The 19,600-nt window shown below is 43.1% G+C and overlaps 1 protein-coding gene across 1 annotated transcript; it reads left to right on the top strand.

Annotated features, from left to right (window-relative positions):
- The first annotated feature begins 615 nt into the window (after window positions 1–615).
- LOC122541962 (galectin 2b) lies at window positions 616–13,034 on the top strand. Its single transcript, XM_043679251.2, has 4 exons — window positions 616–685; window positions 4,094–4,173; window positions 5,720–5,891; window positions 12,109–13,034. Exons 1-4 carry the CDS (start codon window positions 677–679, stop codon window positions 12,253–12,255), a joined length of 408 nt encoding a protein of 135 aa, XP_043535186.1. The 5' UTR covers window positions 616–676; the 3' UTR covers window positions 12,256–13,034.
- Window positions 13,035–19,600: the final 6,566 nt, after the last annotated feature.

The raw sequence follows: 19,600 nt of genomic DNA, 5'->3' as shown, positions 1-19,600 counted from the left end.
TGATTTAACCAGAGTGTCACCACACCTCAATCAAGCAGCAAGCTTGAGAATATGGGACCTTCAAGATCACCTCAGCCAATGCAGGAATTGAACTTATGCTGTTAATACCACTCTGCATTGCAAACAGCCAATAGAGCTTTACTTTACCATATGTATAGAGAGTGAATACATTCTTTCTATCTGAAAATATTATTCAATAAAGTGTCTAAAACTAACATCTTTGAACTATATCCTTTAATTCCCTCTGGTACACTCCCATGTACCTGGTACAGACTGGTCCTTACACCTGTCTTTTTTCCAACCTTTAAAATATAAGAAAGCTTTTACCATCTGAATCAAACTCCTCAAGTTACCCATCCACCTCAGGGACAGTAACACCAGATCCCTTTACATCTGATTTTCCCATCAGCTTCATCTCCGCTACTTGTATCAGTATCCCCCTGCATTGGATGCTTTGATTGGCTGTTGCTTCCAAGGGATGGACAAATGACAGGAGGGGGGTGGGTTGAATCTTCAAAAGAAAGCACACTGATTGGATCATCTTAAATGCCAAGCATGTGTCAGCTGATGACTGATGGTATTCATATAGGCTGTGGTTGTAGCAATTGTTTCACATGGTTAGTTGAAAGCTGGCTGTATTTCAACCTTGGAGTGGTAAACATAAAAGCCAGAGATAATGAGGACTGTGAGTATTGGTGAAATATTGGGTTGACAGCTATGCTGCAGTTTAAAGCTTGTGTTGCCATTGATTCAAAGTGGGTGTCTAATAGTTGGTTTGTCAGCAGTGTATCTCATTAAGGCCTTTAACTTGTAGTAAGTGAACGTGAGCGTTATTTCTGTAGGTTTTTTCCTGTGTAGTTAGTCGCTTTTACAAAAATGTAATCACTTTAGTGTTCAGAAGCCTTTGTTAATAAGCCTGATGACTTAAATGCTTGAATAAATTGGGTTGGGTGGGTGAGTAGTGGCATACAAATTGGAGAGACTAATGAAATAATGGACTTGTATGTGACTTGTTGAAATACTTTGTGAAATTGAATATTTAACTTCTGAGACATGATATTGGTCCATGGCTCTTGTTTTGAGATCCTTAAATCCAAGAATTTCACAGTACCCAGATCTCAACTGTGATTAAATCTTAAATTAGGACTTTGTTTTAGGATTTTGTTTAAAACTCAAGTCTGTATTTTGAAACAAAGCCACCTAGATTAATAAGTGGTTTAAGCATGATGTAACTCATGCCTCAAATCAAATTTTATTATCAAAACTAAACTCTTCCTGCATTTTTCAAACTCCATAAGAACTCTCAACAATCCTGTAAGTTTGTATTTTCATCTGTTTTACAACTTGGCTCCTTTTTAAACTTTCTAGAAAAGCCTGCAATTCTGTATCAACAGCATTTTGTAGTTAACAATGTTTTTGGGTGCAGTGTAGGAAACTGTTTCACTTTTGAGCAAAGTACTCCTGCTTGTGCTAATCTGAATCTGTTTTGCTAATGTGACCTGAGGTTAAATTTTGTTTTGGGGGGAGGGGCTCTGCCTTCAAATGATCATGGAATCTCTTTATACACCCCTATATGGGGAGACTGGTCTAAGCTTAATGCTGCTATGTTTTTTCCCTGAAAGCTATTATCTGACACTCTAGTCCTGGGTTAAAGATGCTCTTGACTGACCTGATCAGATGATGTGGTCCCTCTCTGGAGCAGGTGGGATTTGAACCTAGGATGCCATTGGAAAATGGCATGACCACAACCCTCCTTTGACCTGGATTATAAATCTATGCCCCTAGAATAGGATGTGAATCTACAACCTTAACTCACTAGCAGCTGACTGTGTAGTACACACTTTAGCAGTTTCTAGTAACTACTAGAGTGGAGTTTGTGACCTGCAAATAGAACTGTCTTGGGAATGTGTTTCTCAGTTCCTCTGCTTTAGTGACTAACAAGCTCTGCTACTTCCTCCATAATGTAAGCTTACAATGCTGAAAATGACACTTCCCCTAGTCACGGGGAGACTAGGTACTGCACAGTCTCTAATCTGGCAATGCTGCATATTAACTTTTCCTCAGCTATTTTTGGATCAACACTCATTGCGATGTTATGCTCTGCTCTAGAGCAGGTGGTGGAAGGGAATGGCTTGCTACTATTGTGACCATTCTTACAAAGATTAAGTAATGTTGATCCCAGGTTCAAATCTCTCCACAACAATGGTGGAATTGGAATTCAATTTAAAAACCTGGAATTATCATATGACCATGATCTAATCTCCAGTTCTTGGAGACCACCCACATGGCTCACTAATTTCCTTTTGGACAGAAACTGCCATCCTTGCCTAGTCTGGTCTATTGTGACTGCAGACCCACAATGATTTGATTGATTCTTAATTGCCCAGAGGGCAGTTAGAGAGCCAATAAATGTTAGCTTAGCGAGTGATCTCCATCCTGTGAATAAAGTAGGTCATAAACCCTTTGTTTCCTAGCCCTGAGGTGGGATATAAGTCCCACATTTAATAAGTATTTAAATCTTCATGCAGAAAGAATTGATTTTTTTAAAATCAAAGTCAATGCAATCTGTTCAGGCAGCTACAATCCACCTCCTGGATCAGGTGAGACCTGAGCCCGGGACAGCATCTTTGCACCTTTTGGTTTTAACTCTTTTGCCTAAAATCCTGTCTTCACTGCACATACTATTTTCAAAACACCAAATCTTTGATACTGCATCCTTTCATTTACAATTGTCTAATTCTGTTGCAAGTGGAAGTTGACAGAACTCCGACCAAGAGCATTCTTCAAATTGAGAATCTGCTGATGTAAATCTCTCGTCACAGTAAACATTATGCTTTTCCATTGACATGATCAGGCCTGTCTTTGGTATTGCTGACTGCAAATGATGGCTGGCAATTAGCTATTTTACTGTTGAAGAGACGCTTTCACTCTCTGGAAAAATCCTTTCTCAACACTTCAATGAGAGTATCTCACTTTGTGAAACGAACTGAGTGCGCCACTGACAGCTATTCCGGAACATGGATTATGTATAACCTCCTGACCTTGTCTGCTGAGTTAGGCTAAATTAAGTTGCAGCACTAGAACTGGTTGCCGAAGCAGAATGCATGCTTCCAGGATTTGTTTTTGATGCTTCTCTTCAGAATTCTCAATTCTGAAGAAGCAAGATGTCTGATAAGGGGAATACAAACTGTGCTACTTTCATCCTTGCTCCCAAATGAAGGATGGATAGAACTCTCCTGCAGACTAAATATCTGCTCTGCTCCAGCCTTACCTCATCCAGTATCTAGATTAGTGGTGCTAGAAAAGCACAGCAGGTCAGGCAGCATCTGAGGAGCAGGAAAATAGATGTTTCAGGAAAAAGCCCTTTATCAGGAATAGAGGCAGGGTGCCTCTGGAGTAGAGAGAGAAAGGGGGTAGGGCGAAGGTAGCATAGAGTACAATTTCTGCTACTTTCTCCCCACCTCCTCACTTATATCTCCACTCTACAGGCTCCCTGCCTCTATTCCTGATGAAGGGCTTTTGCCTGAAACCTCTATTTTCCTGCTCAGATGTTGCCTGCCCTGTGCTGTTCCAGCACCACTCTAATCTAGACCCAGTTGGATTTACTGTTCAGCTTTAAATTACTCCTCAGTGAATTGTCTTTGAAGTAAATGATGTGCCATTTCCACTGCTTTGTCCCCTTTAATCGACTCAGTTGGCTGACTAACTTTGTGCTGTATGGGAAGTTCTAGCATTATTTGTTTCTCTTCCAACTTCCATTCTCTGGTTTAATTCCCAGTAAACTGGGTGAGTTTCTACCTCCTGCCACTGTCCAATCCAATTGCTTACATGGCCTGTGTTGCTGGCTATAGTCCTTGGTCAAATAGTTTGCTCAGGCTGTTGAGGTAATTCCTTTTCCTGAGGGTAAGGACAGAATTCCTCCCTTTGACTGGTGTCTATTAATCTGAGACTTAACTGTCACTATTGACACCAGCTTTGGCTACCACATTCCTTGAATTTGTTTGAATTGGGGTTGAAGCAGATGATCTGGGGGGCACTTATATGGATTACAAGCAGTGTCCTTAACATCTCCCCTATGGTGTGATCTCAATAGGTCTTGGAAATGTTTGATGTTGACATGAAGATTGGTGACACCGTCAAATTTAAAGTCTTTACTGACCCAGAAGCAGACAGGTAAGACTTCAATCACTTTTTTTAATGCCCCTATTCTGCTACTGTTTTAGCCTTGCAAACTCCTAACTATGTAGTGCTCTGAAGTGACTGGATGATTTCTTTCATGAACATGTTGACTTTGGTTTTTGTCCTTGGTTGTGATACTACTAGTTTATAAACTTTCCTGCTATGTGGAAGCAGCCATTTTGGCCCATGGAGTCCACACCAACCCTCAAGTGACCCACCCCATCCCTCTAAGCCTTCATTTCCCATGATTAATCCATCTAGCCTAATATCCCTGGACCCTACATGGGTGACTTGAGTTGATTTTGGCTATGCAACCTCCACATCCTTGGAATGTGGGAGGAAACCCATGTAGACATGAGAAAGTTGCCTGAGGGTTGAATCAATTGCAGCCTCCCTGGCACTGAGGCAGCAGTGCTAACCACTTAGCCACTGCTGCCTATTGTGTGTGAGCTTATGAAGTCTCACCAGGCTTGCACTTTTTGCTGTTTCTCTCCAGACTGGAGTTTCTCTCACTACTTGGTTTGTTCCTGAGACATCTTACATGAGTACTCGTAAGATGCTTTGGGGGGTTATTAGGATCTATTGAACTTTTTTTCCAGTGAATCTATTGAGGAAGATGAGCAGCAACTCTTTTTGTTTAGTTTGTTTGAGGAATGGTCCTCTTTCTTGGACACAAGACCCCAGAATAGGGTTGATGTACAATATCCTAGTATCCTTGCACCATGGTATTCTTGGGATGTGGTTAAGGTCTTGTTTTCATGGAATGCCATGTGCTACCTTTGCAAGACACTAATTCAGATAATTGTTAAACTCTCCCTGGGGCCCCAAAGTGCTGCAGTCAATGCATTTATGAAAATGTCCCAACCTTGTTCCTGGAGAAAGTGAAAAATGATTTTCATGCTTCCTGTGGTTAGTGGCAATCTTTCAACAGCGATCTTGTCAGTGTTCTAAGAACAGAAATGCAGAACCTTACTGATCTGCCAATCCCTATTGTGGAAATACAAAACCCACCAAGGCAGTATGGAGAATGATGTTAGTGTTATCCAATGACACTGGTCATATGCAAGAGGTGGAAGGAAGACTAGAGTAGTCTGACAGATGTAGGAGTATAGTGTAATGAGTTGGGAAACCTGACAGCAGTCCATGGCTAGGTGACCTTTTAACAGTCCCATTCCCAGCAGCAGTGACAGAACCAGCCTTCTCTCCATGCAGAATTAGTACCCTGAACCATAAGCCTCGTGATAGCTTCTAGTTTCTGTTTGTGCTGGTATCAGTTTAGCCTTGAGCTGCTTTTTGGAGCTTTTGGGTGGGAAAGAGATGGGGAGGAAATCTCCTATCATCCAGATTTAGAACTGTAGCTGACACTAAAATGAGTCTGAAATGGCTTCCCGCTCAGTATAAGTTTACCCATGAATGGTTGAACTTGAGGGTGAAGTGGGCTGAGTATCAGCCTCTTCAGTGAAGGGAAATTACAGCAATATTTCCTTTTGGAAGATTGTGTGCAGGAGCACAGAATCTGAACACTTGTGTTTGTTTCCAGGTTTGCAATCAGCCTGGGGAAAGATGACTCTACACTGGCATTACACTTTAACCCAAGGTTCAATGATGATCAGGACGGTAGAGTGATTGTCTGCAACAGTAAAGAAGATGGTGTGTGGTGCACTGAGCAGAGAGAGGAAACCTTTGTATTTGAGAAGGGAGAGTGCTTTAAGGTGAGCATGGAATTTCTCTAAGTCACTTGTGAATGATCTAGCTGTAAATATCCTTAACCTGGGGGTTGGCATCTGAATCTCCAGTCCTGGGGCTTTGAGTTGTACTGCTGTCCATCTCTCAGGGTGAAAGTGCCTTGCTGTTCACTCTTGTGAAAGCCAACATACTCTTGCCATAGTTATGACAGCTTCAGTTTGTCTAAGTAATATCTGACCAGTTTCTGTGTGGAAGAGGCTGAATTAATTGTCTCTTCTGACAAAGGTCTTTGTACAATTTGGCAAATCCAAAAAGCAATAGTCTGTCATACAGCACAGACTGGAACTAAGAGTCTATCTTGGGAGAAAGAGGACTGGAGATCAGATTTGTGTAGTGCTGGAAAAGTGCAGCAGGTCAGGCAGCATCTGAGAAGGAGAATCCTGCTGTGCTTTTCCAGCACCACACTTTGGATTCAGTCTATGCTGACCATAATCCCAAACTAAGTTGGTCTCATCTGGCTTGTATTTCTCTGAATGTTACCTGTAAGTTAAAGGTGGGTTGGGTGGAAGAGGATGGATTTTTTAGTGTACTAGGCTGTCCCTCTGAGCAAGACCTGACAGTAAAGTTAGAGCTGGGTTGGTCAGAGGGCATATTAAGAATTGTGTAAAGGGATTGGCAATCTGGAACACTTCTGGAACACTTCTAGCAGCTCTGTACCCAGCTTCTACCACATTGTATTCTGGCACGCTTCCCCCACAGAAACCAGGCTGTCCTTAAACTCCACCTCCATCACTGCTACAAAGTGGTGGCAGTGCTGTGGTTTAAACCAGCTCGCTTCTGCTTTTAATTTTGTGCTTAGCTTGCTATGTACTATTGGTGTAATAGTGTTCCTCTGAATGCAGAGTTCTTTCAGACTGCAAAAAGGATCAGTGCCTACTCCCTAGGGACAACCATTACACTTCAGTTTGGACAATGTCAGTTGAGCATCTAATGTTTAAATGGAGTTTGCCTTGGAGTATTGGATACAGTCAGTTTGTGTTCCCATGAACATTTTTCAGAATGTGCTACGCCTGGTGGCTATACCCTCAGGTGATATCCACTTGATTGTTGCTGCATTTCAGTTTAGATCTTGAAGCAGCCACTGCTCAAACTTGTAATCTGAAATCAAAAAGTCAATGCAAAGAGATGACTGGAGCAACTAGATCTTGAAGATCCTTGGGATTTAAGATGGTAGTTGGTATGGATCTTGGTTTTTTTTTTCCCCAAGATGAGGTGGAAGGGTGGCAAATGAGTGAGTTATCAATTAAGATTGATCCCAGCAAATTATGGCCAAAGTAATGAAGGAAAGACTAGAATATTTTGAAAAACTGGGTGGAAGCAATGGTCTAGAGGTGTTACTCCAATTAAGCTGAGCTAATTGGCCACTGTGGGAAGACTGCTGAATTTCTTTAATTGTAGCAAATGTGTAGCTGTTAACCATCTGGTCACTATTGTGGTGTAGCAGTCATATCTGACTCAAAATAGCTATATTCCTTACAGCACTACTTTGCCAGACCTGCTGAGCTTCTCCATGCTTGTATTTTGTTCCCTGGTTTCCAGTGTTGGCCTGCAGATGCTGGAAACCAGATTCTGGAGTAGTGGTGCTAGAAAAGCACAGCTGTTCAGGCAGCATCTCATGGCCAGGCATGTTCTACTCTGCAGCTGTAATGCAATCTGCACTCTTCCCTTCACCTTGTGCAATGATGAGGCCTGAACCAACCTAGAATATTACTGATTCACTATAGTGTATAGTTGCTTAACTTATATGGGGCAGGGGTACATATGTCATTAGTTCAGCTTCTGGACTGGCACATGTCAGTCATTGTTTCATTGCCTTGGTTTGGAGGTTTTATTTACTCAGGGGTATGGGTGCTACTGGCTGGAGCAGTATTTTGTTGCCTGCCCCTAGCTGTCCTTCAAGTTGGTATGAGCTACCTTCAACACTGTAGTCTGTGCTGCAGACTCCTTCAGTGGCCTTGGGAGGATTTGTTTTTGAAGGAAGTGATATTGCCAAGTCAAGATGTGACTTGCAGGGGTGGTAATTCTCATGTATCTTCTGTCCAAGGCATGGATTTGGAACATGCTGTCTAAAGACCTTTTTGAATTGGGAACGTTTTAAACAAGATGGTAACTGTTAATGCTCTAGTTATACACTAGGTGGCAGTTGCTGCAAACTTTAACTGCAAACAGTTTGTAGCAGCACAGTTCCCACTTAAAGATGGGCTATTAAAGTGTGTATATGGTGAGCAAACACTCTGCAGCAGTAATTTGGACTAATGCAAATACTAATTGAATTTATTGTCATATGTACAGAGGCACAAGCTTTGTCTTGCCTGCAATACGGGCAGATCATAATTAAATAGCATCTGTTATCTGTTATAGATAAACAGCAGCAAAGCACAAGTACAGGCCAATGCCAAGAGTTTGTCCATGCAGTATTCTCAAAACAGTAGGGTAGTGACTGCTTGTTTGAAACCGGCTGTGTATGTTCAGGCTTCTATACCTTCTCCCCGATTGGTAGAGGTTGTAGAAAAGCATTGCAGGGTGGGATGGATCTTTGAAAATGCTGGTGGCCTGTCCTTGACAGTGGGCCTGGTGGATGGATTCTATAGATGGGAGGTTGGCCTTTGTGATTGTCAGGACTGAGTTCACCATCTGATCTTGAATGGTACAGTTACCATACCAGGTAGTGATACATCCAGACAGAATGCTCTCTATGGCACACCTATAAACATTGGCAAGGTTATTTGACATGCCAAATTTCCCCTCCTGCCTGAGGAAGATGTTGCTGGCCTTTGTAACCAGTGTCCACTTGTTGTGGATGCCTCAAACTAAAGATTCTTGGAGTCAAAAATCAAGTCACTTTGGGATCTCTGGCCTGAATATCTTAATTCTCCAAGAGGCATTAAGCAAAATGACTTGTTCACTAATTTTTTTTTAGTTTAGGCACCTCCTCCCTATGCCCTTACTCCAACTATCACACCTCAGGCCTTATCACATGGTCTGCTGTTATCCACTAACTGCAGTTCACCACTAATAGTACCCCTTAACAGCCACTTATTTTGAGGTTGACCACTTTCCAATCTTTTCTGGTCCAACTGTTCTTCTTTGGGCTCTATCTTTACCTATCACTACTCCTTGCCCCATTTCCCCAGCCCCTATCTTCTGCAAAATTCCTTCTGGCAAAGGGTGACTGTGTGCCTGAAATTAACTGGTCTCTACAGATGCCAGACTTGAGGTTTTCCAGTAACTTAATTCCTGACTCCAGGGGGTATTGTTCCTTCCAAGCAGCAAATCCCAGAGCATTCTAATTTCAGCTTGCCTGTAGCCCACTGGGAGTGGGCTGACCAATCTGGTGAAATATTAGCAAATAGGGTTGATTAACAATGTCATTCTAACTGCAGAAAGAAACCCCATGGCCCATCAAATCACACTGACCCTCAGAGCATCTACTGTCAACCCCTATCCCCACAACACCACACTCTCTCCAGATAACCCATGGTATGGGAGGAAACTCCCACAGACCCAGTACTCTGTGCTACCTTCCCCCACCCTCCCCCCTCTGACCTATCACCTCTGTCCCCACCCCCATTCACCTATTGTACTCTATGCTACTTTCTTCCCTCCCACCCTCATTCTCTCTCCACCCCAGAGGCATCCTGCCTGTATTCCTGATGAAGGGCTTTTGCCCAAACCTCAATTTTCCTGCTCCTTGGATGCTGCCTGACCTACTCTGCTTTTCCAGCACCACTCTAATCCAGACTCTGGTTTCTAGCATCTGTACTCGTTTTTACCCACCGCTTTGAGCCAGTCAAGGCTGGAATGGAACTTGGATCCCTGGCAATGAAGCAGCACAGTTAATCACTGAGCAGGTTGAAACTGTTCAATGTGAACCTGGGACTTTGACAGGTGGGCCTAATTGCTCTTTGTGGCAAACAGTGGCTCAATGGTTAGCACTGCCTCACAGCACCAGTGTCCCAGGTTTGATTCCAACCTCCAGTGACTGCCTGTGTAGAGTTTGCAAACTTTCCCAGTGTCTGCATGGGTTTCCTCCCACAGTCCAAGGATGTGCAGGTCAGGTGAATTGGTCATGTTAAATTGCCCATAGTGATAGGTGCATCAGTCAGAGGGAAATGGATCAGGGTGGGGGTTGGGGGGGGTGGACTTGTTGGGCCGAGGGGCCTGTTTCCACACTAGGAATCTAATCTAATTCCTAACCAATGCCTTGGTTTGTATTGAAATAATTGAACATTAAGTGGTCAGTTTAAGTTCTTTAAAGCTACATTTGGAAACTAAATGATTATAAAGTTATTTCTACTTCTAAAAATGTTTTTTGAGCTGCTCTCCTGTCTCTTGTTCCTGAGGCAGTTAATAATGCTCCCTTTTTACCTATATTAAAGCAGCTCAGTAAAGCTACTGGGCAGTAGAATGTACCCTGACAAAGAGGACACCAGTAACAGATGTGGTTCTGAATTGCCAATGTGATTTCTGTTCATTGGTAGCTAGAGGAAATGGCTTTTTCTTTTTGTGGCATTAATGTACAACTGCTTGTATTGTGAACTAGATGCTGACTGCAGTTTTATAGTGGTCTCTGGGGCTAAAGGATAGGAGGGAAGATGGGAAATGAGGTACTGGGTAGGATGATCTTAAATAGCACAGCAGGTTCCAAGGTCTGAATGGCCTACCATTGATCCTATTTCCACTCCCCACCCCTGGAAGAGTGCACTGACCATGCCCCACTTTCCACAAGCTAACAAGTTTGTTGTCTGGCTTTTTCTTCAGGTCATAAAAGACAGACTCAGTCTAAGGGCCAATTGATTATAGCTAGCAGATACTGCCACAGGAAAAGGGCTTTAAAGTTTTTAATTGTACAATGAAAGGAGTGGTCAGTTCCCCCAGATCAGCTCTTCTCTGGTTTGGTCTGGATATTCATGGAAAGCAATCAGGCAGTTGTAAAAGCTGCTAGACCTGAAGAAGCAGGTCTGTGTTGATCCTCCCCCCTCTGACTTTTCTCTTGTAAGACAGTATTTGATCTTTACCTTCATATCAAGGGGTTTTGCAAGTATTGGGTACAGCATTTAAGTTGGATGATCTGTTGGGCTTTCAGGTGACTGCTTTGTTTTAATTTGGTAATAAATTCTGTACACTTTAAGTGTGGCTTGACCAGCTGCATCCCTTCTGAAATATCTGCATTACACCTGCTTAGGGGTCTGGGCTACTTGACATGTTTGAGGGGGTCTGGCCTAGTCCATAAGCACCATCCAATGCCTCCAAGCCCAATTGGGCTATCAGGATGATTACTTGCTCCTGCTTGGGACAGAATTCACACCAGTTTTATTAACAAAGTAACACTTAACACGATTTCCCAAATCACTACTGTGTAACTTTGAACTCCAAAATAAAATACACTGATTTGCCTAAACTTTAGGCATTGTGGATGGAGGTTAATTTTGGCAAGTAAACAATTGTGAAGATTAGTCCATATTTCAAGGGGGAGTTAAATGTTTTTAAATCAGGGATGAAAATCTGGCTACAGTTAGTCCTCTATTTAACTGGGTGAATTTGCATCCCTTCGTTTCCTTGCTTTCTGTTCTCCCTGCACAAGGAATTGGGTATCTTATTTACACAGTGTCTGGATGGTTTTTGTATCCCTGACATTTCACTCTGGAGCTCAATCCCTCACACTCTCAGGACTTTACCTGAGCCAGGAGACTAGGGCTAGGGATGCTACCTTCACTCTACAAACTAAAGCAAAATAGTGCAGAGCTGAAGCATGCATTAACTTTTTTAGGTTGCCAACTTCTCCAGAATTCAGCTAAAAGTTATACTTTCCTAGTGTCCTTATCTTCTCTGGCATCTGCAGATGTCTATATTTCAATCACTGTTTGGTGTTGTCTTGAGTTGTCCAGGCATTCTTAACCAAGTTTTAGTCAACTACAAACAAACATTCATGAAACAGCCTTGGTGGCTAAAGTGCATCAAATTTGGAATCCATTTTGTCTTTAATTCACAAGTTATTAGGTTTAGCAAAGGTGCAATATAACTGCAATATTAAGTCCTTGAGCCTGAAAGAATAAGGAATGTTGAATATCTCCATGTCAGAAACCAGATGACGACAGTGGAGGGAAAGGAATAACCAGCTTACTGATGGTCTTGATTTAAGAATTGTCAAAACATGACCTTCCATTTTTCTTGTTTCAACAGTTTTCCATTATGTTCCTTGGAGTGAAGTTTGAGATTAAGTTGCCTGACCAAGTTCTGGAGTTCCCTAATCGCTCATCTATGGACACCATGACATACCTCCAAGTGCAAGGGGATGTTCGAGTGAAGTCCCTGAAGTTTGATTATTGATATTTGCCTTGCAGAACTAAGACAAGGTTGAGGGGAGGTGAATGTCTCAAAGGGGTAACTGCATTGTCTGAACTATCAACACTTTTTTTTTCCTCCAAGTGGGAATCACCCAGTCTGTTTGGAAGACCAACCCTCAATGCTTAGCCCCTATATCTCTTGCATATTCAGTCTGCTTCCTAGTGACCAGTCCATGCCTTTAAAGATTACTAACTTGATTCTCCTTGGACTGGAGAGTCTCTGGAGATCTTACTTGAGAAAGTTTGGCCAGATTCTCAAATGAATTAGTCAGTGACTATTCTGCTCAAAAGTATGTATGGCCAAGTTTTTGCAGACTGATGCACATTAGCACTTTTAAAAAATACATGATCCTTGATCAAGGCTACCTTAATCCAACAATGGGAAGATTTAGCCACTGAATGCATCCCATCTCCCACCCACCAAACCCCCCTCCCCACTTTTTAAAGTTGGTTTTGAAGTGAGGCAGGGAGTTTTTGATCCAAGCAATGTCTGTGCCAGTTTCTTGCTGTCAAACTGCCCATGTTCTTACTGAGGGCAGCCTGACCTTGGTGCTTTAGATCCACATTCATGAACAAATGAGTTAGTGTTATTGTACCATGAGGATTAGTTCACTGATCTATTTCACTGTTCAAGTAGTAATTTTTATTAAACTTTTGTAAACTGAGTTGCCACCTGGCTGTGGGGATAGGCCACTAAAAGAACTGACTCCAGATTGAGAATTCAGATGTTTGATCTCCTGAATAAAGTTGCTCAGAAGTTGAGATTGTATGTGGTTATCACTCTTTGACCTGCATAATTGTGGCAAGTCTCGGCCTTTCTTAACCAGCTTTGACTGAGATGTGATCTGTAAAAGGGGCCTAGGCTTGCTTAACATCAGCACAAGGCTGACAGTCCAGTGTATGCTGGTTTGTGGAATCTTTTGTGCATAAATTCTGCACTTAATGTTTTAACACCACTGCAGTAGTAAAATGCATTGTTTTGGGACTGAACAATTGAATTCAATTGCTAATTAAAATCTTAAATTGATTCAAATTAATATTTTGCTCAATTGACAAGTCTTATTTATTCCAAGTAAGGGATAACTTCAGACTTGCACATTTTGAAGAACAATTTCCTCCACAGCAATGGATGAGTCTCAAGATGTCTTATCCCATCTAGTTGGTTTTTATGGGGGTGCATGCAGTGGAGGATTTAGGCACTTTTGCCTAAATAGACAGCACATGCTGCCTGAAAGGGCTTCCATGCCTGTATGTTCTGTTCCACAATGGTGAGCTTTCAGCTGACAATCAGCACGAGCTGCCAGGCCAGGCTGGGAACTCCTTCAATGGAGTCACTCACTAAGGGAGCATTCACTAACTTTCATCCCAATGGTAAGCTGTAAATAATGAAGTCAGCAGTTTGAGGTTTGGAATCCCATTTTTTTCCTGCTGTGTGAAAATTGCAGTGCTCCACCAACTGCAATAAATCTGCACACTCCTCAGAAGTACACCCATACAGGACATTCCAATAGCTGCAGAGGAATCTTGCATTTACTTACTGATTCTCTTTCCTTGCCCATGACTTGGCTGACAATTTGAGCAGAGGCTCTATCCTTACAGGTCCAGTACTGACCTGTAGCTGTTAATGGGGGTTTTGGCTTTTGACTGAATGCCATCTTTGAATTTGACAGACTGAGTTTTTTGGGGGGGAAAAAATTTCAAAGCTAGGATGTTTGAAATCACACCAAGCCAGAAAGTGCCAGACCTGTGGAGAGAGGTCATATGGAGGGGAATTGAAAGCTTGTTTTAACTTTTCCACTCTTGCATCCTGAAGATTCTCAGTCTCCACCCTTCCTGCTGAAGTCTGTCTATTCTGGTTAATTTCATGAGCCTGACCAAAAACCCAGGATTTCTAAATTTTGCCTTCTAATTATGAAGCCATGTCTCTGACTCTCAATCATGATGAAATTTGAGGTCTGGATTTCCTTTTGTGAATTGTTTTAGAACACTGTCCTCTTTCAGCTGCTACTTCTGCCTGAGTTTTTAAAATCAAACTCCTTTCCCCTCTAGATCAGTCACTGACATTGGTCTTCAGTCTTTATAACAACCAGTTCAGGACAATCGAGGTGATTCCTACCCTATTCAGGCACCATGGGTTAAGTATGGCTTCACTTCATCGCTGTACAGTTCTGAATTTTACACTCTAACCTGTTCAGATGTCTCCACCCACCTTTTTTGGATCAGGTGGGATTTGAACCTGGGTACGCCTGAATTTTTTTTTCACTCTTCCAGCCCCTTACTCCCATCCCACCCTCTCCACCTCCCTTATCTCTTTCTCTAAAGTTTTATACTTTGTCCTGTTTCCTCATTCACTCTTTTTTTTTAAACCCCCTCTTTATTTCCTCCAAGGATTCCTACTAGCATTCTCTCTTCCCCCTTGCCTGGATCTCACATGCACCCACCAACTCACTCCCACCCATCGCTCTCCCTCTCCCTCTCTCTCTCTCTCTCTCTCTCTCTCATGGATGAGCAATGAAATTGGTAAGCTTTCTCATTTCACGGACTGTTGCTCCTGCATGCCCTAATATGCTGAATGGCAGTCTGTTTTAATGGCAGTGGGGGTATATCTTCAAGGTTTGTCCTTTTTGTGCAACAGGAGTATTTTCTAGATTTTACAATTCACCCCTCAGTGGCCGAACCCTCCCTTCTGGGTCCAGGAATCCATTGGGCCTGGAGATTTGGTTGTAATCACCAGCAGTGTCTACTATTGAACTCGGTGATTTTTAAGCCAATCTGGCCATACCCTTCAAAAGGTGAGATTCCTGCTGCTGCAGAGATATGCAGCAATCATCCCATTTGGCTTAGAACAGAGTAGGGGCTGAATGGCCTGCTCCAGCTCCTGTGCTGAGGGGAGCAGAACATGTGATTACAGGCAGCTAAATTAATGCAAACAGCTGACACTCCCCAGGGTAAGGCTGATTTGGCTTTAATCTTTTACCCTGCTTTGTCCAACTCTCATTTTTCCTATTTCCCTACAGTAAGTAGGATGAAAATGCAGCTGTTTCTAACATGATCTGAGGCAGCAAACCTAACTCTCCATTGTATCACTAACAGGCTGTGGTGCAGTGGTAGTGTCTGTATCTGAGCCAGGAGTCCTGGGTTAAAGTCCCACCTGCTCCAGAAATGTCATCCCTGAACATTGCCAATTACAATACCACTTTGTAAATAGTGGAACTGATTTGACTGAAGTAGGAACTTAATTTTCCCTACAGCACTATTGAATTTTCAGTTTTAGAAAGAGGGGCTATTGCAGCATTTTCTACTGATTCTAGTGGGGTAGGAGTGTAGGGAGAAGGGGATTTATTTCCAGTGAAACACTTAGGTAGGAATCTTAATTGATAAGTAGGTGATGCCTAGAACATCCACTTAAAATAATTCACTATTAATCCGAATCTCATTTCTAGTTTGGGTATTTCTAATCAGCATGTTGTGACCATCTTCTGGCAGAGCCAGGGCTTCCTGGTCCAGCAGTGGGGGCACTGCCACTATACCATAAGAACCCTGGAACTGAAATTTGCTTTCTTTTTGGCAGGTCCTTTCCTAAATAAACTCCATCTGCCATTCCTAGGCTTACTTTATTCATTGTGTTCCTAGATAACCTTCATTGTCCACTATAACCACCAATCTTGATGTCATCCCTAAGCTTTCTGCTCATACTTCCTAAATTCTCATCCAAATCATTGATCTAAATGATCAATAACAGTAGATGCAGCATCAACCTGTGGCACATCACTGGTTATAGGCCTCCAGTCGGTCAAACAATCCTTGACCACCATCCTCCATCTTCTGTCAAGCCAATTTCATATCCAACTGGCGAGCTCTCCCTGCAACCTGAGGCCTAACCTTACTCCACCACCTGCCATGTGCTAACTTGTTAAAGGCCTTGCTAAAGTCCATGCGGATAACTATTGCATTGCTAGTCAACAATACAAACACTCCAAGGGGCCCTGCATTTTCCCCTTGTCTCCCATAATGTCCTGGGATAACTTCAGGACCTGGGGGTTCATGTCTGTTAGCTTTCAGCTTCACCTCTTCTGTAATGTGGACTCTTAAGACATCACTCATTGCCCAACTTCCCTGGCATTAATGACTGCTGTAATAATACTGAAATGTTCATTTAGGATCTCACCTGTCTCTTGTGGCTCTGCACGTAGATACCTGGTTAATCTGAGGCCCTATTCTCTCCCTAGTTCCATTTTTGTCCTTCATGTGCTTGGAGAATCCAAAACCATTCTTTACCTGCCCAAGCCATCTCATGTCCCCTTTTCACCCTCTTGATTTCTCTCATGTACCCTGATACCCTCTACATAAGAAATTCATTTGTTCCCAGCTGCCTATACATGTCCTGTACTGCCTCCTTTTCCACAACCAGAGCCTCTAACTCTGGTCACCCAGGGTTACCTGCTCCTGCCAGCCTTACCCTTCACTTTAACAGGAACATGCTGCCCCTGAACCCTCTAACTCACTTTCAAAAGTCTTTGACTTATCAGATGCCCCTTTTCCTGCAAACAACCTCCCTGAATCAACTCCATCAAAATCAGGCTTGCTCCAATTTAGAACTTGTGAACCCAACCTAACATTTCCCATAGCTATTCTAAGACAAATAGAATTCTGGTCACTAGCCCCAAAGTGTTCTCCCACTAACTTCTTCACTTGCCTTATTTCCTAAGTGGAGGTCAAGTTTTGCCCCTTCTCTAGTAGGGTCATTTACATATTGCACAAACTCTTCCTGAACAAATTTCTCTCCATCCAAACCCTTAACACAATGGTAGTCCCAGTCAATGTTAGGAAAGGTAAAATCCCCTGTTATTATGACCCTATTATTCTTGCAGCTATCTGTGATGTCCTTTACACATTTGCTGGTCAATCTCTCGCTGACTATTGGGAGGCCTATCAAAAAGGCTATTGATTACTTTCTCCCCCCCTCCCCCCTCATTTCTTGATTCTACCCACAGACTCTGTGGACAAACACTCAATGTTTCCTCATGATTACTGTGATGTTCATCCTAATGAAAAACACCCCCCCCCCCCCCCCCCCCCACCTCATCAGTCCTGTCCCTCCCTTAGCCATGTTTCTGTAATAACAATTTCCCTGGCCCATGTACCAATCCATGCCCCAAGTTCAGTTGCCTTGGCTGTCAGGCCTCTTGCATTGAAATAAATGCAGTTTAACCCTGACTTCCCCCTTTTATGCTATTCCTCTGCTTCCAGTACCTACCCACAGCCCACACATCTTCCCATGCAGTTGCAGAAGGTGCACTTACTTCCTCCCTCCTCACTAACCAAGGCCCTAGATACACTTTCCAGGTGAAGCAGTGATTTACCTGCACTTCATTCTGTCTGGTCTACTGTACTTGCTGCTCACAATGTGGTCCCCTCAATACTGGGGAAACAAAGCACAGGCTGGGTGATAGGTGCATTCTGCAAAGCAATGTTCTGTCCCCCCCCCCCCCCCAGAAAGAGACCTGAGCTTCCACTTGGAGATTATAAGGACTGCAGATGCTGGTGCTCAAGAGTTGAGTGCTGGAAAAGCACAGCAGGTCAGGTGGCATCTGAGGAGCTGCTGAATTGTCATTTTGGGGATAAGCCCTACATCAGGAATCATGAAGCTTCCAGTTGCCTCCACTTCACCACCCCACCTTGTTCCCTGGCTACATCTCCATCTCAGGCTTACTGCAGTGCTCCAGCATAGCTCAGCACCAACTGGAAGAACAGCATCTCATTTTCTGCTTGGGGCTCCCTGCTGAGCTCAACACTGAGGGCCTGAGCACCTTTTCCCATGTCCTTGCTCTAATCCCCACATACCAGCCTTTGTCATCACATGGGCTGCTAACACCAATAGCCCCTTGTCAGTCATTAATTGTGCTATTAGCAACTACTTATTCTCCCATGCTGACCTTTACTCCTTCCTTTCCTGATGAAGGGCTTATGCCCGAAATGTCGATTCTCCTGCTCCTCAGATGTTGCCTGACTTGCGGTGCTTTTCCAGCACCACACTCTTGACTCTGGTCTCCAGCATCTGCAGTCCTCACTTTCTCCTCATTCCTTTGTCAACGCAACTGACTTTCTGTGAGCTCCATCTCCACCTATTACTCCTCTGTCCTCCCCCACCCCACATCTCCATGAAATAATCTAACATTTTAGAACATAGAACAGTACAGCATAGTACAGGCCCTTTAGCCCATGATGTTGTGCCAAGCATTTATCTTGATCTAAGATCAACCTAACTTACACACTCCTCAATTTACTGCTGTTCATATGCTTGTCCAGCAGTCGCTTAAATGTCCTTAATGTCTCTGACTGTGCTACCACTGCTGGCAGTGTATTCCATGCACCCACCACACTGTGTAAAGAACCTACCTCTGACACCTCCCCTAAACCTTCCTCTAATCGCCTTAAAATTATGACCCCTTCTGTTAGCCATTTCTGCCCTGGGAAACGGTCTCTGACTATCTACTCTACCTATGCCTGCCATTACCTTGTGTACCTCTATCAAGTCATCTCCCTTCCTCCTCCTCCTCTCCAGTGTGAAAAGCTCTAGCTCACTTCATTAGATAAGCCCTCCAATCCAGGCAGCATCCTGGTCAATCCCCTCTGCACCCTCTCTAAAGCATCTATGTCCTTCCTATAATGAGGCAACCAGAACTGGACACAATATTCCAAGTGTGGTCTAACCAGGGCTCTATAGAGCTGCAGCAAAACCTCACGGCTCTTAACTCAATCCCTGTTAATGAAAGCCAAAGCACCATATGCCGCCTTAGCAACTCTATCAACTTGAGTGGCAACTTTGAAGGATCTATGTACGTGGACCCCAAGGTCCTGCTGTTCCTCCACTGTTTAACCCTGTATACACAATTCCAAAATGAATCACTTTGCATTTATCCAGGTTGAACTCCATCTGTCACTTCTCAGCCTAGCTCTGCATCCTGTCAATGTCTCATTGTAGCCTGCAACAGTCAGAAGAAGGGTCACTGGACCTGAAACATTATTTCTGCTTTTTCTGCACAGATGTTGTCAGACTTGTTGAGATTTCCCAAAAATTTGTTTTTGTAATATGAAGTGTTTCCCTATCTCAACCCTTGCAAATGTATCTACTGGAAAAGCGGAGGATAGAACTGGAGGTAATCTTCACACACTGTGATCATTGTAATGCTGTAAATGAGCAGAGTTATATCATTAACTTTAGCTCAGGTTGTATATAAGCCACTAGGTCAGAGATGAAATCTAAGGGACATAGTTTAAGAATGAGAATTTAAAACCGATGAGAATTCTTTTCTGAAGATTATTAT

Source organism: Chiloscyllium plagiosum, unplaced genomic scaffold (genome assembly GCF_037043375.1).
Source record: "Chiloscyllium plagiosum isolate Xiang-an unplaced genomic scaffold, Cpla_swu_hap1 HiC_scaffold_33, whole genome shotgun sequence".
NCBI lineage: Eukaryota > Metazoa > Chordata > Chondrichthyes > Orectolobiformes > Hemiscylliidae > Chiloscyllium > Chiloscyllium plagiosum.
This window is presented reverse-complemented; position numbering and strand designations above follow the sequence as displayed.

Coding starts and splice junctions, on each gene's coding strand:
- LOC122541962 (XM_043679251.2), top strand. Junction 4,174..5,719: donor ACTGACCCAGAAGCAGACAG/GTAAGACTTCAA, acceptor GTTTGTTTCCAG/GTTTGCAATCAGCCTGGGGA. Junction 5,892..12,108: donor AGAAGGGAGAGTGCTTTAAG/GTGAGCATGGAA, acceptor TTGTTTCAACAG/TTTTCCATTATGTTCCTTGG.